Source organism: Pseudorasbora parva, chromosome 11 (assembly GCF_024679245.1).
Source record: "Pseudorasbora parva isolate DD20220531a chromosome 11, ASM2467924v1, whole genome shotgun sequence".
In the NCBI taxonomy this organism is placed as follows: Eukaryota; Metazoa; Chordata; class Actinopteri; order Cypriniformes; family Gobionidae; genus Pseudorasbora; species Pseudorasbora parva.
Window position 1 is genome coordinate 20,810,310 of NC_090182.1, and position 27,811 is coordinate 20,838,120.

At 38.5% G+C, this 27,811-nt stretch overlaps 1 protein-coding gene across 7 annotated transcripts in view; it reads right to left on the reverse strand.

The window, feature by feature from the left end:
- The window catches only part of diaph2 (diaphanous-related formin 2), a 475,685-nt gene that overhangs the window by 43,668 nt on the left and 404,206 nt on the right, over nucleotides 1-27,811 (reverse strand). For 6 of the 7 annotated variants that reach the window (XM_067457381.1, XM_067457382.1, XM_067457379.1 and 3 more), the window contains 3 exons: nucleotides 25,566-25,701; nucleotides 5,618-5,710; nucleotides 3,493-3,543 (listed from right to left, as the gene is read on the reverse strand). In XM_067457381.1, coding sequence (XP_067313482.1) covers nucleotides 3,493-3,543; nucleotides 5,618-5,710; nucleotides 25,566-25,701 — 280 coding nt within the window. The remainder of the gene's footprint in view (nucleotides 1-3,492; nucleotides 3,544-5,617; nucleotides 5,711-25,565; nucleotides 25,702-27,811) is intronic. The other variant, XM_067457383.1, reaches the window with a different exon arrangement.

Below are 27,811 nucleotides of genomic sequence, written 5' to 3' on the forward strand. Positions count from 1 at the left end.
TTTGGGATGCCCCATATGAAAGAGCTACTCAGCCTGTGGCTTTCATCTGTGACCAGAGAAATTGATGCCAAGGATGTATGAGCAGCTACCTGTCTCTATCCAACAATCTCCTAGAGTACCCTTGGCATTCAAACAGAATATTTTTTGTAGTGTGTATAGTGGCCCTGCGGAAGGCTTCATCACAAAATATCACTTTCAATGTTACCTCTGAGATCAGGGCAGAGCTTTAACACAATATTATATTATAGAACAGTACCTTTTTGCTCTACAAAGAACCTTTAGTACAATGGACAGGTGCTTTGGATATTAAAGGTTCTTCATGGAACCATACACCCTGCCAAAGAACCATTTAAGAGCCTTTATTTTTAAGAGTGTGCAATAGTATGGAAAATGGTTCCCCACATCTATTTGGTTACAAACATTCTTCAAAATGTATTATTTTGTGTTCAGCTAAAAAAAGAAATCCATACAGGTTTAGAACAACTTAAGGGTGAGCAAATGATGAAAGAATTTTCAATTTTGGATAAACTATCCCTGACAAAGAATGGCATCACAAGTGTTTCTCTGAACAAACCAACAAGATAAACCGGTAACAACTGAAGCCCATTAAACTGCAGTAAAGTCACAGAAACAGTGTGATCCTTCGCTAAGCCCCGCCCTCCTTAGTTACTGTTGCTACGCCTGACAAGCTTTCACGCCTGGTACATTACAGTATGTATGCGCCGGTGTCAGACATTCTCAAGGAGATAATTAGTCATTTTTGTCAAACAGGTGAAATATCTGAGAGAGCAAGACAAAAGGGACTGCAGTATGCATTCGAGGGATATATCCACAACATAATATGCAACCAATTAGACAATAATTTCATGAAAAATGCAGCTAAAGCCTATAGGTCCCAGCACAAGCAGCAGCTGCCTCATACACTGACCATTCAAATGGGAAATGCACAAATTGAGGAACAGCTATGTTCATGCACAGCAGTTTAAGTGGAAATAATCTAATATTTATAAATCAAACAGCTTATCCATAAATCTTGTGGAATAAACACAAGCCATTAGCCTGACCACTTTGTGACAGCAACATTCTCCCACTTATATTTTTAGTGTGCCATGACACTGCGCACATGTTGTGGGTCTAATCTACGCCTTGGAAAACAGGCCTTCGAAAGCTCGACAGACCTTCTGCACCTAGTTTTGGCTGCTAAGTCACAATTGGCTAGTGGCAGTTTTCAGGCGTGGCTTAGCAAAGGGTCAATTCATGCTATTGTGTAAGCACCACATCTTTGTTATTCTATTGTTGATGTTATTCTATTGTTGTCAAACCTAGGCATACTGACAGTATTTATATAACCTAATAGCAAAATATAGGTCAGATGTGAACAGGGATCCTGCATTAAATCGGTCTTGCAGACATCTTTTTCTTCCCCTGAGTTTTGAATTTACGCTATTCAAACACTATAAATAACAACATATCAAATGGATTACCTATTTACTGCATCTGAACTGAAATGGCTGCATGCTCATGGTTGTGTTTCTATGTTACCCAAGTAAAAAGGCAGTCTGCTGCCCTAAGGCTGTAACACACTGACCTACATCAATGCACCAGTGCTTTAGAGTCTAATTAGTAGAACTTGTATGCCTAGCGTTTGTCATGTTTGGCTGGTTTCTTGATTGTTACATGCATGATTAATGCAACTATACTTTAAATGCTAAATGACTAAATCATTTGACTGGGAAACATTAACATCCTATTTTGTTAAGGATCTTGACCAAAAATTACGTATCTATTGATGAAAATGAGGTGTACCGATTTTTGGTCAAGATCCTTTATTGACAATGCAATGCTCAAGAACTCTGTAAAGTCTCCTCCAGCACATCACAAAGACTTTCACTGACTATTGCCAATGTGTGTCTATGAGGGTTAAGTTTGGTCCTCTTAAAAGCTCAGTCAAACACTGATCTTACAAACGGCCTTCAAGCTCCACTCAGGATCAGGTCACTGAATCAGAAGCCCAGTAATAACATGTACAGAGTCAGACCCTGCTGATCCAGACATTGAATTCATACTGATATATTCTGAATGGTTCATGTAGCATATCAGTAATACAGCAGAAAGCTACAAGATAAAACATATTCACTGACATCATAAATAATGTACATATTCACCAATGGGTTCAGTGTGGTACTGCTTTTCACAGGCATTTCTATAGCGGTGCCATTCACAGGATTGCAAAGCATAAAGGTGAGGGGATTCTGTGTCATGCACACATTAATAAATCATTCAAGGCATATAGAATATAAGAAACAGGCATACACACACTTTAAAGACCCTTACACAGACACACACATACACTTCTGAGTAAGACTGTGTGCAATAAAGCTCTGTCATAGCAATTCTAAAATAGGCCAGTGCAGAGAAAGGCTAAAGAACCTTTTAAAAAGGGAGCATTTTGGTGTTCTGTGCATGGGTTGACAATCAAAAAGAATGGCAAGTTTTATAGGAAGAGCAAAAAGGGAAAATAAATCCATGAATGGAAATTAAGACATGTGCGTGCTGCCATGCTACATCACTGTAAGGGTGCACTAGTTAGGTCATCTACTGCAGGATGGCTAGCACAAGGAAAAACTAGCCTGAGCTCCGACAACTGGAAAGGACAGAAATGAGCCACTGATTGAACTCCTAAATCAGAACGTTGATTCACACTAAATTACCTAATACCTAATAAATATGAAACAAACACAAATCACACTATCTTAGATAATCATCAGTCAACGAACAGATGAAATCTTGCTTGGAGTTATTTCTAGGGCTTTGTGTGAACAATGGAGGGGCCTTGGTGTGAAAAAGGTTGAGAACCGCTATCTATACGCTTTTCTGCATTGTATAGTACATTATGTCATTTTTACTGTGATAGTCACCTGCTATATTTACATTTTAGTGTACACAATATTTATATTACTTGTCTTGCACATTACTTGTTCCATCTGCACCACTTAAAACTGTCACAATCACTTTTTGAAATATTATTATATTCCTATTTTAAATGACATGCTATTATTATATTATTATATGCTAACTCTGTTTCAGCGGAAATGTGGCGAGATTAAATGACAAAAAGTAATCTAAAGAACTCACTACTATGCATTTTGCAAGCTGTTTGAACTACTTGATATCTATATCTGAAAAAAAATAAATAAAAAATAACCATCAAAAAAACTACTTGACCAGGCTCATTTAAAAATTGGGCATAATTTGGATCGAGTTAGTAAAAACTGGATTCTGATATTCAGTTACAATTAATTATAAAAGTCTGATTTCTGCCTGCCTGTCTGAACAAAGCCCAAGAGAGATCATCTACACTACACATCCAGTTGTGGAGCTCAGTATAGAATGTATAGAGTTCCATCCAAATGTCTTTTTATTTTGGGCGATAAGCAAGTGTTATGGGGGAACAGCAGGGCAAGTGGGGTAAAAATAGGTTCATTTTGTTACCATGGTTAGCACCCGGCCACCGAGGTGCAGAACAGGAAGGACTTTGATCACCTGCAACAATGACGAAGTAGAAATTGACAGAGAGAAGAGAGAGAGTGAGAGAGAAAGAGGGAGAGGCGTCAAATAAGAGGTATTTCAGGAGTTCGTAACCAATTATCCACTCTGAAACTCTCAGTGTTGTCAAACCTCAGCCCACACACTCATCAGGAAAAGAAAGAGAGAGGCTGAAAGAAGAAGAAGAGAGAGAGAGAGAGAGAGAGAGAGAGAGAGAGAGAGAGAGAGAGAGAGAGAGAGAGAGAGAGAGAGAGAGAGGACGAGCGACACCCAGTACAAGAAAGCGAGCGTCAAGGAAGAGACTGAGTATGAGACAGAAGGGAAAGAGCACTGGTGAGGTTTAATCTACACACTCTCTTCTCTCCTAAATGTCAGTCTTATTCAAACAGATGTCAGGGAGACTGGGCCACAGAGCTGGATGGAGTAGGTGAGCTCTGAGCATGCGGCTCTGTCTTCCTGGTGGCGGACGGCTGGCAGGCTCTGTCAGGGGGCATCGCTTGGGGGCTTCGCAGCCCTGCTGAGTGGGAGACAGGTTTGATACAGCACGACACCTTACTTATTCATGCCCTCTTATTAGACCTCAGCGCTGACACAAGGGATCATGGGAAGAACTTTTTTGTAAGACAAGATAAAGTAAAGCCAGAAAAATAGTACAGGGACAAATCAGTGCTGGTATATGGAGATTAGGTACATTTGATATAGCAACCTAAAGTTTCCTCCATGCATTTCCACCACAGAGTAGTGATGTCTTTTGGCATGTTTTTCTTATCTGGCTTTTCTAATGATGCTGAGGTTTTTTTTTTGTCAGTCTGTACACAACATATATCTCACTACATCCCAGGAGAATTGCTAATGACACGAGAGGGTTTTATGCACCGTAAGCATGCGTGGACAAGGACTTTGAGAAAAGAGTGACTTATTGGGGCCATCGTATGAGGCTGTTCTGGAAAGCTACGGCAGTTACAGACACTTGTCTGCCTGTCCTTGGCATTTCAATTCGACGTAGCACCTACAGCAGGTGGTCCGCTTCTCCTCCCCTGGGTCAGCGCGATTCATCATGGCAGGATGGAATATGTTAACATTAAGATTATGTTAAACTATCCTCTAAGGACTCAGAGTCCACAATCAATTTCTGTAATCAGTGACTTATAAATGGTAATGTGGCAATGAATCTAACATAAAAAAAAATGAATTTCAGAGTGGAGGCCTACAGAAGGGCAATAAACTAACAATAAATCTAATTTTACATGGTTAAAGGGATAGTTCACCCCCCCAAAATGTTCTCTTTCTCACTCTCACACAGATTTTTTGTTACGTGGAACATAAAAGTAGTTTTTTTGAAGAATGTACACTGCTGTTTAGAAGTATTTTTTTTTTAAATTCAGCAATGATACAATACATTGATCAAAGAAGACAGTAAAACATTTATAATGTTCAAATAAATGATGCTCTTTTGAACTTTCATGAAAGAATCTTGGAAAAAAGTATAACAGTTTCCAAAAAATAATATGTTTTTTGAGCACTAAATCAGCATATCAGAATGTTTTCTGAAGGATAATGACACTAAAGATGGGCATAATGGCTGTTGAAAATTCACCTTTGCCATTACAGGAATAAATTACATAAAAATATATTGAAATATACTATTTAAAATTGTAATGAAATATGTCAGTATTACTGTGTTTACTATATTTTGATCAAATAAATAAATGCAGCCTTGGTGAGCATAAGAGATTTCTTTAAAAAAATATGTATATGACCACTGCATTATATAAGTCTACTGAAGCCACACAATGGGTTTGTTTGAGGATACTTTTATGTAGTTATGCACATTGTATTGCAAAAAGGCTCTAGTGCACACTTATTTGTAGCTGCATTAAACAAACAAACAATAACAACAACAGTTACATACTTTATAAATGTCTCCTTGTGTATTCCACGCCAGAAAGATGATACAGATTTGTAACAAGAGGGAGAGTAAATGAGAGAATTTCCATGTGTGGGTGAACTATTCATTTAAAGGCACCTGGAAATGAAAGGCATGAGGAGGTGCCAGTATAAGCAGTCTTACCATTGCGTGGGGTTCGTTTCCTGCGGTCGCGGAAGGCTGCTCCAGACTGCAAGGCCTCCATCAGGCTGTCCATCACGCCCGTCTCGTCACCTTCTGTAGAAAGGACAAAGATGTCAGTCAGAACTCACTTTCATGTAGAACACATTCACATATACTCCAACTCACAAATACAGAGCCACACAGTAAACTGTGTGTGGGAGTAAAAAGAAAAGCAAAAACAGAACAGCAATAAGGAAAGGCAAATGGGGCAGAGGGCAAAGAGAACAACATGGCTCCCTAAATGCATGAATGCTTCGAGGCGGCGGCTAACATATGGAGAGGAGCCAGAGGATGAAAGTGTTCACTGATGGCCATTGACAGGTATTCGCTCTGTGGCTTGCACAGGGGAGCTAAGTGCTCTTTACCAAGATTTAGTGTTGAGTCGGTCAATACTGAGGCTTTTTATCATTGTTCGATGACAGTGGGATGTGCCTCAAAAACGGTCATGCCACCGAAGTGCAACGTGTCTTTATGGCAAATGGGGCTTGACTTCTAAAAGACAATGAGACAAGTGGCTCGCTCAGTGAAAGGACAAATCTCACAATACAATTTTGGATTTATTTGATTTCTAGTAGAATATGAAGAAATAAGAAACTCCTTTACCATCTAAAATTTTAATGACAAAATCCTTGAAATATGATGATTCTTTTAGCAACCTCTTTCTTAAAATACAGTATAAAGAAATTGACATATTGTCATATAATTAATAATACATCAATACATATTTCCTCTGAAATTAACTATGGCTGACACAATTAACTCTTTCCCCGCCAAACACGGAATTTTCCGTGATTTGTGAGAAAACGCTTCCAGCCAAAACCAGAATTTTACGTGTTTCCTCGTTTTCACTGTTAGACGCTTGGGGGTGCTATTACGCATCTTCTGAATGAGTACTGAATCTCCTGATCAAAACACACGCGAGTAAGCTGGAGTAAAACAAGTGATCGTATGTAAACATATGCATATGTAACATAACGTGATCATCATTAAACAGCTAATGAATCAAAACGATCTAATGTTAGTGAATGAAATGTGGACCCAGGATGAGCAATAGGTCTGTGCAAGCATTAGGGGTGTTGATGGACTCAATCTACTCGATCTACATCTGTGTTTGATCATCGCTCTGAATCTGATCTGGATCCAGAATTTCACAAAAACGCGATTTTCTCAGCTTTTTGTTCAAAATGTTGCTTTTTTTTATTAAACGTACCCATATTCAAGTGTTGATAAAAAAGGAATCCAAGAATCTAGAACTTTTTTTTTGTGTTGTTGTTTAAGAGAAGAGGGTCAGCTCTTTCTTTTTGACTAATTGCATGCTCAGATATTCATAAAACAAAATATTCTATGGGCTATTACATTTTGGTGAAAATGGTCAAAACCCCATGGCGGTGGCTGGCAACTTTTCTTTTAAAACGCTGATGGGGAAAAAGTTAATATAATCTTAGAAAATAAGGTACAAAAGCTGTTACTGGGGCAGTACCCTTTTAAAATGTACTAATATGTAGCATTGAGTCATTAATATGCACCCTTGCGGGGTGGAGGGTACCGCCCCAGGGACAACTTTTGTACCTTCTGAGAATGTACTGTATTTCCTTTACTTCCACTTGCAAAGTTTTCATGCATTTTTTTTTCATTGCATGAGCATATGGCAGAGAACATCCAAAGCATCGGTCAACGACGGGGTTCAGAAATAATCTCTTGGTCTTTTATCTGGGTCATCTATCTTTACCCAGCATTAATGAGACCAAGGGTCCCCACTATATCATAATGGTCCAGCAGAGGCATTATTTTAAACTGGAATCATTACTGTGACTTATTATTGCGTGTGGGATCATTTCATCAATTCTTTTGTGTACATGATCGAGTCGTTCTCTGGAAATATTTAGTGAATGGTTTGGGATTTCGACGTCTGCCTTGGCAGAGAGAAAACGTCTGTGGCGGAGATGCCGGTAGCTTTAGGCAGCAGTTTCAGGCGTGTTAATCAATCTTTTGTTTCCTCGCGCAGTCAAAGTAGATGACAGTCAGCAAATTGAATTTATAAAGAGGAAGAAAGTAGACACGGCTACATAATTAATTTCAGAAAATGCCACACACTCGCTACACTGAGGCAGAACTGCACAAGTGCATTTTCCGCTGGAAGCAGCAGCAGCAGCACAAGCACTTATACATGATATAACTGTACATATTAAACAAAGACAAAATATTATGATTAAAATGAAGAAATAAACAGTAGCAGTGGGATAAAATCAAATCAAATGATTTGTGCAAGCTTTTCAAGCTTGGCTCCAACTGTATCGTTTTATACTCGGCAACCTTACTTGAAAATCAAACAAGCGGTTCACTGTGTTTAAGAGCCACCCAGATTAAAATCAATCTAATTAAACTAGCTGTTCCAGAACAAACCAGAGCAGAACAAGCATGGCTTATCTCTAATTGCTCTTCTACACCTTGGCTGATAGCTTTGCTCATTGGTTTAAACCAGGGCACGCATCTCGCTGGCTCTTTCCACCGAGTGTGCCATTGTCCTCTGGAAGCAATAACAGTTCCTAAAGTAGCTGCATCTCAAAGTCTGCATCCCCAAAACACGTCCACATCCATCTGATGCCCAATCTGGGTGTCCAGGGGGCGGGTAAACATTTATTAGAGGCACCATGTTTCCGGAAACTTTTCGACAGCTCCCTCATTTCCTTCGTTTTGGAGACCTACACATCACAAGGGGCACCTGACACTTTGATCAATTTGTCCTACTTCTTGCTTGCTTAACTGTAACACAATTCATCATCTGCAATGGCTAGGACAGGAGAGCTGGGAAGGCTGGGTTCAGAGGATCTCAGACACGAGAAAGCAAAATTACTAAAACGGGAAACACGCTCCCAAGCGACCCATGACTACTCCATTAACAATGTCCTTTTGGGCCATGCTTCCACAAGAACCAGCTGGGCTTATGATCTCTCCACATGGATCTGAGAGGAATTGCCAGAGCATGTGGTCTACATTATTTTTCTGTCTCATCAGTGTGGGATGTATTAAGCATGAAACCAAAGTTTTTCTTTCCTTTTGTGTTTTGTTTCTGAGTGAAACGGCTCCTTGGACAAACAAATTAAATAAATACATTTTAAAAATAAATGGATTTGATTTAGTCCACTGGGAATTACACATGAAAAATCATTAAGTTGCTTTCTAGGTTGTGGGACAAGTCTGTGGCAAAACTCAAGTGTTTTCTGCATACAATAAAAAAATTAAATAAAAAAATAAGAAGAAAGTTGAAAGAGAGCTTTTTTTAAAAACTTTTTGGTAAGTGCCTATTACCAACATAATCAAATCAGAATTTAATTCATTTAAAGGGATAGCTCACCAAAACATTTGAATTACCCCATAATTTACCCTCAAGAATACAGAAGGCAGTCTGGTGGAATTTTAATAACTCTGATTTAACAATTATGCTTGAGGCTGATCGAATCACAAATGATGTGCACGGGTAAATCATTTACAAGTCAGGGACTAATGCTTAGGGACTAATTTGTAACCTGTATGTTACAGGTTAAATCCTCAATACAGGCAGGAAAAATGTAGATAAATGAATGAACATTGCTCTTTTCCAAATTCAATCCCCATGGCTGAGGTGGCCTTGACCAAGGCACCTAACCCCCAATCGCTCTCCGGGTGCTGCAGAAAAATGGCTTCCCACTGCTCTGGGCGTGTGTGTCTATTGTTTGCAGTGTGTCCTCTATTCACTGCTCCTAATGTGTGTGCACAAACTGGGATAAGTTAAATGCAGAGGACAAATTCAGAGTATGAGTTATCATACTTGGCCTTCACATAACTGTCACTTTATAATGCATACTAAAACACTGCATAAAACATGGTTTGGTACCCCAAAAAACAAGAACTGTCCATTTTGATTTCATGACACAGAATCTATTAAAAGAACCAAACAAATGGGAAACAGATGCCTAATGTAATATTTTTCAAGGAGCATATATGAGTCATCAATATATCAAGAAAACTGTAAGATGATCCAACATTGTTGTGCTCTATTTTGTTTTGCACCATGTTGACAAAAACCTGGGCAAAAAGTCAAGTAAACAAAACAACAACAAACAAACAAATATACAACCTTTTAAATACAAACAGATGATACAGCACACCTGCAAAAATTCAATAAACAAGATGTTGAGTAACTTTCATTTTAGAAATAGTTCCAGTTATTTTGTGTATGTTTGCTCTATTAATGAAAATAACTCAACACAATAACACTGTTGTGCATCTCTGAGCAACCTTGTATTTGTGGTTTTGTTTAGCCATTTTGACCTAAATTTTAACATGACTTACATTTGGTCAGCTGGTCTGATGGCCCTAGCCATGCTGGTATGATTTAAATGTGCACTATGTAGTATTTTTGCAATAAAATATCCAAAAACAATTAGGCCAGTGTTATATATTTTGTTCAGTTGAGTACTTACAATATCCCAAATATTTCCAACTATTTGTAAGTTGTGAGAAAATTGCTATTTTAACCAAGGTCTGAGGGAGTAGCCTGTCAATTGCGTCATATCTGCGTTAGCTTCGGCTTTTGGTTTTATTTGTCAGAAGCGCTTTACTCTTAGAAGTGTGAACGTGTCATAGCAGCTGCTGAACGAACGCACAGAATAACGTCACATCATCATTTTAAACACACTTAAATGTGTCTAATATGATAAACAGAGCTGCATTATCTCATACTCATGACCAGAGAAGCGGAAATAGTGCCGGCGCCCCGCAACTGTGTCTTGTCATCATAAAAGTCCTGCTGCCCGCGAGCCGTGTGTTTGCATAACAATCGCTCCAGCAGCCTTGCTCAGCTCCACAACACTCGGCCCTGTTCTGTGTCACACTACAGTAACACTAATAATCGCATCAATGAACTTGATTTCATGATATTCCACTGGCTGTGAGGTGAAGACCACGTCCCAAGATTCTGAGCTCAAACTTGCCGTCATCAAACTACATCTTTGTTTTGAATAGGCGCCATCTAGCGGATGGACAAGTTGCATAGTTCTCCTTTAAAGGGCTAGTTCACCCAAAAATTATTTTCATTAATTACTCACCCTCATTTCGTTGGACACCCGTAAGACCTTTGTTCATCTTCGGAACACAAATGATATTTGGACACAAATATTTTTGTTGAAAGCTGAGGGCTGAGAAAGGCTTCAGAAAGGCCTCCATTGGCATTCAGTATATTTCCACTCACAAGACCCATAAAGGCACTAAACACCGATACAAAGTCCATCTCACTACAGGGGCTGTACAATAATTTTACAATGCTACGAAAATAGTTATTTTGCGCTCAACAAAAAAAATCTAAATTACGACTTTATCCACCAAGTTATTGACGTGAGCTTGACGCATGTGCAAGAATATGATGCAGATCCGCCATTCAGATACATGACACAGAAAAGGAGTTCACGTCCGAGACCTACCCGGAAGACAATAACTTGGCGGATAAAGTGATTATTTTGATTTCTTTGCGGACAAAAACTATTTTCGTCACTTCGTAAAATTATTTTACAGCCACAGTTGTGAGATGGACTTTGTAACAACGTTCTCATGGCCTTTTATGGGTCTTGTGAGTGAGAATGTACTGAATGCCAATGGAGGCCTTTCTGAAGCCGTTCTGAAGCCATCAGCTTTCAACAAAAATATCTTCATTTGTGTTCAGAGGATGAACAAAGGTGTTATGGATGTCCAACAACATGAGGGTTAATTAAATAATTTTCATTTTTGGGTGAACTAACCCTTTAATGTGCCTTCTTTGTGCTTGGGGCATTAACATATTTATTCATTGTCAAGCTTTATTTCATATGTATTGCTGTATTTGTGCGTATAAATATTAAATGTATGTTTTCCATGCATGGAAAAAAAACACTTTGGAAAATGTGTTGATTATTGAATTACATTTTACATCAGGATAAAGTTATGATTATTTTCACTCTTTAGGCCATATCAGAGAAAATATATAATTATTGAGATACATACAATTAATATGAGAATTTTAGCCATATCAACAGAGATCTTTTTCAAAGTAATGCTTGAGACAACTAACTTCAGGAGCATAAATTCAAACTCTTCTAACAACTAGTCTTGTATCTGTATCTTCTCTGATGTCTGTATATATGCTCATATTTCTTTACTGTCAAGGTATCAGGTGGTTCGTTGTCCCCTCAGGCTTCTGCCAAATGTACCAGAATGCCCTGGGGCCCTGTTCAGTCTCTCCAATATATTTATTGGTGCACTATCACATTTTTAATTATGGGGATAACAAGCATAGCCCTCTGCCAGATTTGTGAAATTCGCACATCAGATTAGCTTCCCCAACAAGCACCCTGGCAGAGGGTAGGAGCTTATCTTCCATGGCACAGGGGAGGAGAGAAACAAAGTCAAGTGTCACAACGAGTAAGAAGAAGCAGTGGGGGAGAAGGGCTAGTGTGTTAAAGCACAGGCTTGTGTAGCTCACAGTGTTTGTGAGAGTGTGGCATAACAACATCTGGAGGACTGAGTCATGGAGAAGGACTGCCGAAGCGAAACTGTGCAGGTCGTAAAACCCCCATTGAGACACTCAACAGAGCGGACGGGCTGACATTTAATTATTTCTACAACGTATGCACGTGCACGCTTGGACTCGCACTCTCGCGCCCTTCTTTTCTCATGGCTGATATTGACACCGAGCATCTAATAATGCCTGTGTGCCACTGTATATGTAACTGAGCTTTGCTATAACACCGACTTTGCAGCAAATCATTCGAGATTTGGTGTATATGAAATCGCCCCACACACCACAGTGTTAAAAGAAGCAGAATCTGTTTTCATCTGCAGAGTCACATCGGCATGACCATAGTTCAGCCTGTTTAAGACAGAGGCGGGCTATGGATAAAAGGTTATGGTGATGTATTAATCATACATTAATGCCAGTCTAACACAGGCACTTAAAAGAGCCAAATGTCTTTTATGTCACTAAACTGCCTGTCAAATGCCAAAACCTGCTTTGAAAAAAATACATTCCTATAAATAAACTAAATGTAGCAATTTGACTAAAGAGATACTGAGATTAGCTAGAGAAATACAATATATCAGCTATGTTATCATTCAATTGTATTCAACATTCAATTAACGCTAACATTCAATTGTTAGAATTGTCATTCGGAATAAAGCAAAAAAACACCTTAAAAAAGAAAAGAAAATACATAATAATATTAAAAATTCAAAAAATGATCATGATTAAATAAAAAAATAAAAAATAAAAAATAAATTAATTAATGTTTTGTATTTACAAAAACATTAAATGTTACATTATATATATATATATATATATATATATATATATATATATATATATATATATATATATATATATATATATATATATATATATATTAGGGCTGTCGACGTTAATGCATGAGATTAATTAAAACTTGTTAACGTATTTAAATAATTTAACGCAAATAAATTACAGAAGTACTTCATCGCGCAGTTGATCATAAATGTCGGGAGTTTATCAATCACACTGAGCATTTGCACCGGTAAACCTGGTAGGAGGACATTACCATTCTAACTATTTAACCTGATTCTCTGTTTGTGAGTTTAAGCCGTTAAACTCTGGGAAAGTGTTAAGTGATCCAATCATCTAATTCATCCAAACAGTGCTAATGTAAGGCCAGGCTGATACACCAGAGAGAATAGAGACTCTGCTATATTTTGTGATTGCTTCTGAAAAGCGCAATTGTGGTGTCGTACACTAATCACGAGAAAATCTGTTGATGTGCCCGTGATCTCACGCAGCATTCATTCATTCGCGTTGTTTCCACACACACTCAGGAAGGATAATGTTTGATTTGTCATGTGTGAACTTTAGTGATGACCGGTTCGCGAATGAATCGTTCGTTTGAACTGATTATTTTTAGTGAATTAGTTCACCAAATCGGACTGAACCGTTCCAAACAGTTTGTGTCTCTACTAGTAAGCAAGCACTGATCCACACATTTAAGTTATTCACTTTTTGAGTCATTTACATTTAAATGTCCATTTTACATAACATGTCTAAAATGAAAACAATCTCGTTGTTGTTGCTCTCTACACATACTATACACTATGATTCATTCTTTAAAGGTTCTTTAGTAATGTTTTTTATTTTATTGATTTTTTATGGGTGTTTAGGTGTGTACAAATTTATTATATAATAGAATTATATGGACTCCTTATATTTGGTTATTTGGTTTCCTTTTGGAGTCTCCAATGATCCTTGAAGCTTGCAGAAAATACAGTTTTGTGTAATGTTTACTTTAGTTATTGTCAAATTATGACAAAATGAATGTGTTTAATAAGATAAATGGCAACTGTTTAATTTCATAATAACCATGCGATTAATCGCAGAAAACAGGTGTGATTAATCACGATAAAAAAAATGTATCTATTGACAGCCCAATTTTTATTTTATATATATATATATATATATATATATATATATGTGTATATATATATATATATATATATATATATATATATATATATATATATATATATATATATATATATATATATATATATATATATATATATATATATATATATAATTATATATATATATATATATATATATATATATATATATAAAAATCATACAAATAAATAGTTAAAAAATCATATATTGTGATTATGTCTCTCAATTAGATTGTCTCAACCTACAATGACAATTTCAGACCCCTCCATCATTTCTAAGTGGGAGAACTTGCAAAATAGCAGGGTGTTCAAATACTTATTTTTCTCACTATATATAGAACTATATTCATAAAATGTCACTGCATCTGTATTAGGCACCATGTCTAATTTCTACATTTCAAACTGAGCTATTACAACAATTATGCAGCAATGTCAACAAGCTCAGTTCATAAATTCAACCGGCTATCTGTCCACGGTGATAAACAAAAACAAAGAGAATTGATCGAGAACTCAATTTCTGTTGGTGCTCCTGAAGACGATTGCTCCAGGGAGGATAAAACACATACACTAAGACTTTTGCCTCTTAAATCCAAACAACAAAGATCTGTCCAGAGGACATTATATCTATTACTGTGTCCTCCCAGTGACCGGCCTACAGCCACAGACCCGCAGCTCTCATTTCCACATTAATAGAAGCTAAAAAGCATCTTGCAGCTCCCTGCTTGAAAAATATGAGTAGCATTGTCCCTTCTTGTCCTTCACATTTTTGGAAAAACATGTTAATCTGTCACCCTGGAGAAAGGCACCTGTGCAATTAACCTTGCGCATATGTGGTGAACAAAGCCCTGCGTCAAGGAGCCAGGTGCATTTTGGACTTGTTTCCTGCCTGCCACTCTTTGTCTGAGAGATTCCCTTTCACCGCAGCTGCAGAGAGTGCATTAGCAGCAAAGTCAACAGTCCTGCCGGTTCCAGCCTCGCACCTGTTATGAGGTGCTGTCTCTCTGGAGGGTCTGACACAAGATATGACACTGTGACCTGTCAGCTGGCCTGCTGGAGTGAGAGCTCCAAAGCACTCCGAGAGAATGAGCCCGGACTCAGGAGTAATGAAGAAGATGGATGTGGCACCAGACAGGCATTTTGGAGCGTTTGGCTGGAACAGCTTGATGTGAAAACCCACTTATGTCTGTGTGTAATTTAATTAGGGATGCTCACACATCCCCTCCTTAAGCGGGGCACTCCCTCTTTGACTTCACATAGGCGCCAGGGGGTCTAAGCCTTAGACAATGAGGAGAGGAAAAGGGGACCAATGAGATGTTGGTGTTTAGAGATGGCCAGAGCAGATAACTACTCCACCTAGCTTCTGTCTGTCCCTCGTCCATGACGCTTGATTGTCAGCTGGGAGGGAATGGAAGCAGATTTGATGGTGTCGCTATTTCATGAGCACCGCAAAGACAGAAACTACTGCGTCGATGCCCCGGATAGCTATATGCATGAATAAATAAAGAAACAGAAACAGAAATAAAGTGGACTGAAGCTGTACCGCTCTACATTAGAGGATGTCAGAGATGTTTGGTTTGGAAGGAGAAAAATTACAGAGCAGAAGGAAAAGGGAAATTGTAAACTCCAGGAATAGGTCTGGCTTTTAAGAGGCCAATCCATTTGCATATTCAGCTCACAAGGAGAAATAAAAGATAGCTGAGATCTGTCGTACGTGCTCCACATTTTTCTTGCCATCTTTCCATATGCTAATGAATCACCATAGTGGTTTATCTGGTTGGTGATGCTTAGTGATTGTTCCCTGCTCTCCTTGCCATCTGCTTGCTGAGATCACAGACCACATGAGCCAGGCTTATCTGAGAATACACTTCATAAATCATTGCGCCAGTCCGACACTCACTGTATCTTGCAAGGGATGAGACAAAAAGATCACTGTCTTTCTCGCTATAATGTAATCCCTATGTATGACAAACAAAACACCTGTGTTTAAAGAACTGTTGTTGTCCTTTCCAAAAACCATCATTAATTTTCTTCTCAGAGGATTTAGACTCTGCCTGGGCTCTGTGCAGTGAGCTTAATTATTTTTGAGTGACTGCAGAGTGGCTCTTCAGGTCCGAACTCTTGACGAGAAATTATCAGAATGTAGACCACCCATGGCTGTAAATTAATGACATGCAACAGCGCGAATATGTGCTCGGAAATCGGGAGGGTGCTGGCGGTGGAGGGATTCTCAGATGTATCCTCTCATTTCTGCTATGACCTGAGGGAGAGTGGGCTAAATTAAGTTAAAGAGGCTTAAAGTGATTAGGACATTTAGTGCTACCCTAATTAGGGTTGGCTGCACAAAACAGAATTACAAAAAGGGAAAAAGTTTCTTATTTAAGGGAAAAAATGGCATATATTTGAAGATGGAAATATTCTCTAAAGGAAAATCAGGGAGATGAAAAATTAACATTATCATGGAATAATCACAGCCTCTATATCTCTTCTTTTCAGAATGTGGAGTCGGACGGGCAATATTAATAGAAACATTCTGGGTTTTCTGGATGTCGCCATGACTTATACAGATGCTTATCTCGATAAATCAATGACTTGGCTCCCGCACGTTAGATATTTAGAGATGGCTAACGCATCTCTGGCCAGACTGATGGCCAGAAATTCGTCATGCTATCATCGCCTTAAGGCACAGGGGCATTTGGCTGCTGATATGGCACAAGCTAATATGCAGTTATTTATTAGAATTGATGCACTACAGCAGATAAGCTTGGCGCCCTTGTTGGCGTCTTTCAAGGTAATGACAAAAATTCACAATGACAGCAGTCACGCACTCCAAGATTTCCTGAGTGGAATTTGCTTATGCTTGGGATCCAGCAGGCTTTGGAATGTAACGCGGCATTCTTCAAAAGAGAATTGAGCTCCCTGACAGTGGGTGTAAATAACACTGAAGAGCTGATGGGGAGCGCTGATATGCATATAGGACAGACACTCATTTCTCGGCACTGACACTGAAGCCTGCAGACAGCCCAGATTTAATATGATAGTTAAAATACAGATAATGACATGCCATAGTCGGTTCAGCATTATGCAACGGTACTTATCTGGTCCACTTATTCATAATGACCAACGAGGTAGATGGAATATCTCAATGACTAATTAAAAATTGGAATGATAATTAGAGGAGAGACAGTGGGGTGTGGGGCTTCTCATGGTTTTCTGTTTGCAGCACAAAGATTAGCATATTCTAAAGCCACAACCACGACCTTTAGGTGAATTATCTATTACCTAATTTTTGCTAACATTCACCTGCTGGACTGAAGCATGTGTGTGTTGTCATGTACACTCACCTAAAGGAGTATTAGGAACACCAAACTAATACTGTGTTTGACCCCCTTTTGCCTTCAGCACTGCCTTAATTCTACGTGGCATTGATTCAACAAGGTGCTGAAAGCATTCTTTAGAAATGTTGGCCCATATTGATATGATAACATCTTGCAGTTGATGGAGATTTGTGGGATGCACATCCAGGGCACGAAGCTCCCCTTCCACCACATCCCAAAGATGCTCTATTGGGTTGAGATCTGGTGATTGTGAGGGCCATTTTAGTAAAGTGAACTCATTGTCATGTTTAAGAAACCAATCTGAAATGATTCGAGCTTCGTGACATGGTGGATTATCCTGCTGGAAGTAGACATCAGAGGATGGGTACATGGTAGTCATAAAGGGATGGACATGGTCAGAAACAATGCTCAGGTAGGCCGTGGTATTTAATCGGTGCCCAATTGGCACTTAGGGGCCTAAAGTGTGCCAAGAAAACATCCCCACACCATTATACCACCACCACCAGCCTACACAGTGGTAACAAGGCATGATGGATCCATGATCTTATTCTGTTTACGCCAAATTCTGACTCTACCATCTGAACGTCTCAGCAAAAATCGAGACTCATTAGACCAGGCAACATTTTTCCAGTCTTCAACTGTCCAATTTTGATGAGCTCATGCAAATTGTAGCATCTTTTTCCTATTTGTAGTGGAGATGAGTGGTACCCAGTGTGGTCTACTGCTGTTGAAGCCCATCCACCTCAAGGTTGTGTGTGTTGTGGCTTCACAAATGTTTTGCTGCATACCTTGGTTGTAACGAGTGGTTATTTCAGTCAAAGCTACTTTTCTATCAGCTTGAATCAGTCGGCCCATTCTCCTCTGACCTCTAGCACCAACATGGCATTTTTGCCCACAGGACTGCCGCATACTGGATGTTTTTTCCTTTTTCACACCATTCTTTGTAAACCCTAGAAATGTTTGTGTGTGAAAATAACATTTTCAACAACAACAACAAACATGCCACGCTCAAAATTGCTTTCCCATTATGACATTCAGTTTCGAGTTCAGGTTTGTCTTGACCAGGACCATACCCCTAAATGCATTGAAGCAACTGCCATGTGATTGGTTGATTAGATAATTGCACTAATGAGAACTTGAACAGGTGTTCCTAATAATCCTTTAGGTGAGTGCATATGTGTGCCTTTTTTAAAAATCTTCATTTGAGTGTTTTTTTTTCTCTTCAGTATACACTACTTTTGTTGTAATTTTTTGGGATATTTATTTTTCATCTGAATTCATTCAGTGTAATGTGTTTGTGCTAAAAAACAACAACAATAATACACACAAAAAAAGACTGACGCTTATATATACAGTCCACTTTTGAAGTTTTGGGATGTCTGCCTTTACATGCACATTAACTTTAATGACACCCCCTTCTTAATCCGTTGGGTTTAACAGCTTCAACACTTCTGGGAAGGCTTTCTACAAGGTTTATGAGTGTGCTTATGGGAATTTTTTTTATCATTCATCTAAAAGCGCATTTGTGATGTCAGGCACTGATCTTGGACGAGAAGGCCTGACTCGCAGTCTCGCAGTTGAGGTCAGGACACTGATTAGGCCAGTCAAGTTCCTCCACACCAAAATTGCTCATGCATGTCTTTATGGACTTTGCATTGTGCACTGGTCATGATGGAAGAGGAAGGGTCAATCCCTAAACTGTTCCCACAAAGTTGGGAGTGTGAAATTGTCCAAAATGTATTGGTATGCTAAAAAAATAAGAGTCTCTATCACTGGAACTAACTGAAAGAGACTGAAAAACAACCCCACACCATTATTCACCATACTTTACATTTGGCACAGTGTTGTCAGGCATGTACCATTCTCCTGGCAACCGCTAAACCCACACTCGCCCATTGGATTTCCAGATAGAGAACCATGATTCACTCCAGAGAACATGTCTCCACTGCTCTAGGGTCCAGTGGTATCATGCTTTACATCACTGTATCCAATGCTTTGCATTGCACTTGGTGATGTACAGCTTGAAGGCCATGGATACCCATTACATGAAGCTCTCTACACACTGCTCTTGAGGTAATCTGAAGGCTACAAAAAGTTTGTAAGTCTGTAACTATTGACTTTCTGCACATTGTGTGCCTCAGCATGCTCTGACCCTGCTCTGTGATGTTGTTCCCAATTGCTTCCACTTTGTTATAATACCATTAACAGCTGACTGTGCAATATCTCATAGCGAGGAAATTTCTTGAATGGATTCGAATACACAGGTGGCAACCGATCACGGTACCATGCTTGAATTTACTAAGCGACCCATTCCTTCACAAATGTATGTAGAAGCAGTATTTTATTTCCTCTGCCTATTTTTTTTTACGTGACCCAACTGGCTCAATATTGCCTCAACCAATGCTGTGAGATTGTGGAGAGAATATATAGCATTATCAGTTGTAGCATGTTTGAGTGTTACAAATGTGTCTGAAAACCTTCTTACAATTCTGTTAGGTGCAATTGTTGGTACAGAAATTACACTCTTCACATTTAAAGACTTTGAAGATGCCTAAAAAATTTAAGTGCACACAAATAGCTCTACAGACAGAATGAATTACAATGAACCTATCGACTGCATGTCTACGACTGAGGGTGCTGAATAAATGGTAATGGGTTAGAGAAAATATTCACACATAAAGAGCAGTATTCATACTAAAACCCACTGACAGACAGACCTTAAACTTAACTCAACCACACTGATAATGACACCTATCATCACATTAAAAAAACATTCAGAAGAATACCCTAATCTTCCTTTTAGCCCTTTAATCCTACACACTTTTCTTTTCTAAACCTTTAAAGGGATCATGTGTACTGTCAGACTGGAAAGTGAAGCTACATTCTTCCTGACTCTGGCAGATGTGTGCCAGTCTTATTTAACAACATCATTTATTGTACCATCTGGTTTTTATATGCCACATGAAAGATGTTATTCAAGATGACTCAGCAAGTGACCACAAACAAGAACGACACTCTCAGTTTTCTAAACGACCTACAGATTAGAAACACCAGCAGTGGGGGAAAAAAAAGACAAAATATAAACATGAGTTTAACTGCACAGATATCTCAAAACGATGCCTGTAAATGAACAGAATGAGTCGACATATTTTCTGATTTGCTTATATCTTGTTTGTAACTGAATTGGATTGGATAAAAAGATTTATTGGACAGGGTCATGTCTCTTTGTCCTCAGTGAAAACATGTCTCCTGAGCCATATGCAACATTTTATCTGAATGAAAAAACAAACAACAACAACAACAACAAAACACAACAACAGCTGGGCAAATCTTGGATGGTAAGAACTTGCATTCAAATACATTAGGTGTTTGTCTAAGAATAGGAAGTGACAAAACCATACAGGGGATGTGAGCTCTACAGAAATTACACCCCCTAAAATATGGCAAGAATGATACCTTTGATTTATGAAAACCCTATACAACTCAAAGGCAACATGTGGATATAATCACTTGTAGTGACCCTCAACCATGATCTTGAAACAGCCAGCAGGATATATACTGTAGGTCCCTCAGTGATGTTTCGCAATGAGTAGGACACCCTGTAAACAACATCGTTTCATATCCTTTGGCAAAAAATGGCTGTCCCACTAGGACAAAACATAGTTTCCTAATAAAGACAGAAGGATTAGGTGGATTTAGGCCTATTTTACATCATTTCCCATTTACTTGCAGTGGGTTAAGCAATTTGGTGAATGCTGAACATCTGGTCATTCTAAGAGAATATGGAAATCCACTTAGAGGAAATTAAAACAAATGGGGGGCCGGGTAATGATTTCATGAGCAATTTCCTATATTAGGATTTCTAATAGTTCACAAGAAAAACAGATTTTACCCTGCTTGCAATACACATCAATCACATGGCACTCAAAATTGCTCGAGAAACCTTGCAAGGACACGTTTCCAGACACCGTCTGTGTGACTTTAAAAGTACTTTTAACAAAATGAAAACGGTACAGATATTCATTCGCCCAGCTCCACCATCCCGTCAAAAACATCCTCTTAACCCTAAATGAATTAAACCCTCATTAAATATGTATCTCATTGTTAATCATGTGCATGTGAAGGGCATTAGATATCAATTTGCAAAATTACTTCTTTTTAGAAATAGTCCCTTGAAAAGGCCTTAAAAACTATAATTAATCAAAAGGCTGTAAGACATGGGTTCTAATGAAAGAGGATTGTGTGCCAAAAAAGACGATACATGTGGATAAAACGAGCAATATAATAGTACTGCCCTATTTAAAAATGTATATATATATATATATATATATATATATATATATATAGGTGTTTGATTAAAGTGTTATTGGGTTAACTGTTTATCCAAACAATCATTATAACAGTACTTAATTCGATAAAACATTTTGTAAAACAATACAGATAATTATATTTTCCCTTGTGGGATAAACAAAGAATAATAAATGTTGACTAAAAAATAAATACTTTCAAAGAACTGTATTTTTGTACTGTAAATAAAAGCAGTCTTTCAAAAAACAAACCTTAGATTGTAGACTAGTTTCATATTCATATTTGAATGCAAATGAACGTAACTTCTGTTAATTATTATATAATGCATCTGAATGTCTTATATGGAGCCAAATGTACAACAGAACTCTCTATCACTATATCTAGTGATGACTGCAGCAGTTCATAAAAGCTCTTTTTGGGCTGTGATGCAGGGAAAGAGCTAACTAAAGATAAGGTATCCTTGACTGCACTGGAGGGTTTGTTATCCACTGTCTTTCCATCTGCATTATTACGAGCTCAGCATTCAATGCGGTCACTTCTTAGGAAACTAGCATGTATCAGTCATCTTGCGGAAACACACTGAGTTGAAGTTCTACATGTCATTTTCTCAAATATAAGGCTGCAGTAAGTGCTGGGCTCAGTGTGACATTTTAAGTTGGAGCTTGTGAAAAAGCTTTTGGCCAGAGGCAGGAATTTCTGTCTCATTGTAAGGATCAGAATAGCGCAGTGCAGTGAGTCTTCGTATCTCTCATGACAAGAATTTGCCCTGAATTTGCAAGCTGCGTAAGACATCTTGGGCAGTCCCCCCATCCACCCCCCCCAACCCATTTTTTTAAACTGAACCACGCATTTTTTAATTTATTTTTTCAAAACACAATTTTAGAGGGTTTATATGACCATAGATATTGAAATACGGCGAACAGAGGAAAATATGTACGTCATATCCAATTAGGTTTTTTTCAATCATAACTGTGAATTGTCAACGTGGCCTTTTTTCAGTTCTGAAATAAACTGAGCAAGCTTGTAAAAACGTAATAGTTGACTCTCAACTCAATTTATACCAAAGGCAATCTGCCAATCCATTATCTGTCTGCTCTACAAAAGCAGTGAACCTAGGATGCTTATCTTTACATGTGACCTACATATTTTCTGGCAGGGGGCTGTCAGCGCAACCCAAAAATTCTGCTGGGTTGCTCCACACTCTCATGTAGCAATGCCACAAATAATGATAATAATAATAATAATAATAATAATAATAATAATAATAATATAAACATTTAATATTTAATAAAACTAGGGCTTCCCCCTAATAGTCAACTAAACCTAGAAGAGGCTTAGTCGACCAAGATTTTATTAGTTGGTTAGTAGCAGAAAAAAAATAAACAAAAAAGACTTGACAGGTCGTGGTGAAGTCATGCTCCATGAGGGACAGAATGTTAATGGCGGGTCCTTGTGATAACTATAGTATGTTGGTCATGTAATCTTAAATTTCTTCTATCATCCATTGACCTAAAATATGGCTTTTCCTTTGAAATAAAAAATAAACTTTATAACTCTAACGTTGACCTATAAATATTCGCTATAAGCAGCTGCATATCCAAGTGTTCATGCGGAGTGTGGAAGGCAGCTAAAGTATAGTTCACTGATAGCGTTCAGTGAACTATACTTTAGCCGCCTTCCACACTCCGCATGAACACTTGGATATGGAGGTGCCAGCATGATCACTCTGTCTCATCACAAATAGTCTGTTTTTTGTGATGCAGATATTCCAATCATGACCATTCAAAACTGTAAAGAGTCTACTTTTATTAGTATACACTCACAATAACAAAAAATTATTCCTGAACTGCAGCCAGTCACATAAATTAACCAAAATACAGCGTAAAGGCTACTTGCCTCACAGACATGAGAAATATATCAGTCAAAACGCTTGAAATGTTTGCTTTTAAACAAACAAATTTCAATTGAAAACAAATACTTTCCATATAAAATCCATATGAAAGATGCTCTCTAAATGCGTCTTCACAATAGGCTACTGTAAAGATCATCATCATCTTCATCAACTTCATCTTTGCAGCCGTCACTGACTCAGAGAACACTAGTTTATCAAGTAAGGAGTAACTGATGATGGGCTGTTGAATTGTTAGAAAAATAATGCACACCCAAGGAGGTAATGCAGTCAAGACGCGACTTGAGGCCAGAGTCAATTATTCCTCTTATACTATGATTACCACACCTCAAAACATTGTTCAGATGATTTATTTTTCAGGACATTTGTCAGGTTGTTGTGCTTAAAAAGCTCTTGTTTGCAGGACTAATTTCTTATGCATCTAAGCCTCTGTCGCTAATTCCAGAAAATCATTTTAGAGCTAGTAATGGAGGCTTGAGCCCCTGATAGCAGACTAATGCAGTTATTAACCTTCTGAGGTTGGCAAAGTTGCTGGCGACTCAACCTCGTTTTTTTTTCTTCTTATCAGTGCAAAAGAGACACAAAAGACTGTTGATTGTGGTCATTCAGGCATGTGTTTTACACCATTATAGTCTGTTAAGTTTTTTACTTTTATTTGTATACACTCAAAATAAAAACAAAATGTTGTGCTTTTTGCAAAAAATAATAATGATGCAGTCATACTGGCATGATATTCAGCCTCTAGGGGTTAAGTAAAGTTAACCAATGAAACCTTATTGTAAAGTGTTACCATTACCACAGAAGGAGCCATTTCTATCTAAAAACTTTGCAACTCACTTTTTGCACTGCCATGTTTCTACAGTAGCCTTTAACAAACAAACTGCTCTACAGAACGCTAGTGACTCTCTTCTGTCTCAGATGACAACATCTTTGTCCTGCATCGGCCACAGTAGCTACTTTATGTGCTTCAAAAGGGAGTAGTGTTAATTTAGTCAGACAAAACGAGACTAAATATGTTCGTCAACAACCTTTTTTTTCCATGACTAAGACGAGAAAATTTTACAAGATAAAATCTCCATTTTTGTCTACAGTAGACTCGTTTCGTCTGACTTCTACTTTTCAACACGAGAACATTCAGCTGTTATGCCTTTAAAATATTCTAAATGAGTTTGTGCTGTTTCTCAAGTACAGGTCTTCTTAACACTCCTTATACTGCATACCTTAGAAAATTCGTCAAACAATCAGATTCAAGCATTTAACAGACCCATAGTATAATAAACAATTTAAATGTCTCCTTGCTTTTATATGACATGTAGAACTTCACATTAAAAATCATTACTTTTGCCAGTGTTTTGCAGCAAACTTTAAGCATGCGCTTTTGAGGAATAGGCTTCCGCCCCCCAGTATATATTTTAATAAAATTAATATAAATGTGTGATTAGTCAACTAATTGCTTAAATAAACGACTACTAGTCGACTAGGTCGGGGTCAGCAAAAAAACATTATTTCTTACATTCTTGTACTGAGTGAACAGCTGTAGCGGTTATCGCTGCTGAAATTGGACTGCATTTCACACTGCTGTGTGTATGGCATTGTAATTACATCATTGTCGTTAAAATTTACCTGACAAATGTCTTCATATTCCTGACACTGCTTTCTTAAACTGCGAAAGTTTCTAAATAAAGATTTTCAGTGAAAGATTTTTCAATGACGTCTAATTTGCCTGTACATTTAGTGAGAGCGAACAGGCAGTGAACAGTGTGATTTTTCACAGATGAAGTGTGGCCCTGTTCCTCATCACCAGCACCACCCCTGCAGTGCTTACCACTATGAGAAATCGCGAGCCGGGCTCCATTCGGGCCCCGGCGGGGCAGAAGTGTCATACCTTTGTTCATGTCAATCAACTGTTTCTTCTTCTGCTGTCTTTCTAGTTTCTCTCGCTCAGCTTTCTCCTTTGCTAGCTTGGCTCTCTTGATCTTCTCCTCCATCTCCCTCTTCTTGTGGTTCTCCCGCACAGCATCCTGAAGTGTCAGAGAAATAAAGACAATGGAATTAGAGGGTAAATGAGATGACTGTGGACGAGAAGGGAGAAAGCAAATTTCAGTCCGATTCTACTACTGAAGAAACACTATAAACAGCACTCTATAATGTTGAGTGACAGACTGTAGAAACAATGGTGAGTCCATACACACTGAGGATATTGCTTATCTGCAGGCACACACTGACTACGCCTGCAGAACTCCACATAATTCAAACTTCAGTCATTCATACAGAAAAAGACGTCAGTGTGCACAGTGTGCATATTCGCTTGTTAAGTAGTGATGCAAGGAATACTGTTTCCGGGTCCAAGCCGCTGAATGTTTCAATAGAGAATACTATCTCAGCTGATCTGAGCATTTGGAGTCAATAAGTGGATACTGATTCGATTTTAACATGAGTTCAGCATGTACAGTAGGCCTACATTAATACATTATTTGATACATTATTTGCTGAAATAAATCAAAACATTTGTTATTTTATTTTAGTATAATAAAAAATACTGCCTATATGCATAAAATATATTGTTCACGTCACAATCACAGAATCATAGTCAAAAACGTTTGTCTGAAAATTACACTTGCATTCCTTACATTCATTTTTGAATTATTCCACTATATAAACATTACATATGTTTAAAAAAATGTTTTATATGTTATGGCAGTGGTGCCCAAATCTGTCCTGAAGTACTCCCAGCACTGTACATTTTGTATGTCACCCTTATCTAACACACCCACTTCAAGTCTTGCAGTTTGGGAACAATTGTTATTGTGTTATTGTTATGTGAACAATACTACATTATGTCCTTGAGGTATTTTGCTCTGAGGTATTTCAATTTACCCAAGAGTCTAACTTTTTTTTAATTTATTTTTTATTGTTCATAAATGTAGACTGTAAACTGAAAAATACCAATATTAGTACATCCTCACGAAAAGGAGGTTTTGTCAGATTTGGCTCATTTCTAGTTACAAACTATATAGCATATCCCCTAATCCTATACCTACCCCTATACCTCACACAAAACTTCATGGATTTGTACATTTTCACAAAAAAAAACATAATTCTGTATAAGTTGTTTTCCTCATGGGGACCAACAAATGTCCCCACAAAGACATCGATATTGAATAATGCATCTTTGTGGACGGATGGACGGACGGACGGACGGAGGGAGAGAGGGAGGGAGGGACGGACACACACACACACACTGCATTTCACCATGTTAAAAGCCCTTGCTTAATTAAGAAAGTCTGCAAGTAAAAAAGGAAAGAAAGTTCACAGCTTTAACCTGAGCCTGCTTATCTGCTCTTGAACTACGGTTTCTGCATACAGTCAATGAAACAATAAGTGTTGGGTAGAGGAAGCAGACAGAGATTGTCTAATTGAACATCAAGATGGCTCCTGATACTGCCGTTGTCCCCACTGAGCTACAATCTCCATGAGCAATAATGCGAAAGCAGATAACGCAGTGTCCATCCTGGATATTTCCAGAGACTGAATGCCAGGATGTTGCGGTGGCAATGCTGGCAGGGTACCAGCGAGTAGGAGAGAGGCCTGTATTCAGAGACGCAGAGATATCGTCGTCCTCCTCTCTTCTTCTGTAAATGCCACGGAGGTGTCAGGCGGTATGAAGACGGCGAGAGGGCTAGACGGAGATGCTCAGAGGGCACGGAAACGCAGCAGAGGATAGAGAATAAGCCACTTCTACATAACCTTTCCAGCACAGCAAAGGTCTCTTCACCCCAGGCCTGCACCACTAACCTGACAGGCCTTGCCTTAAAGGGAGGAATGAGTGTTTTGTGTATGCGTATATGTGTGCGTCTTGTTCTTTCTTGGTACGATATAATGAGTGTCGACAGTCTGGCCCTTTCAGACTCCCTTAGGGTTTCTGACGTGCATGTCGTATTCAGTGCTGAGACACAAGGAACATGGGTACAGTGTGGGAGGAAAAAAAGTATAGCTCATCATGGTGGTCAATAGCGGAGCGGCCGTCAAGCCCGAGAACAGAAGCAAGTCTTTTCATGAAATGACAAGGACATGGATGAACACGATAGAGAGGGATGCACCTGTCCCAGATTTGCATTTTTCTGCAAAACT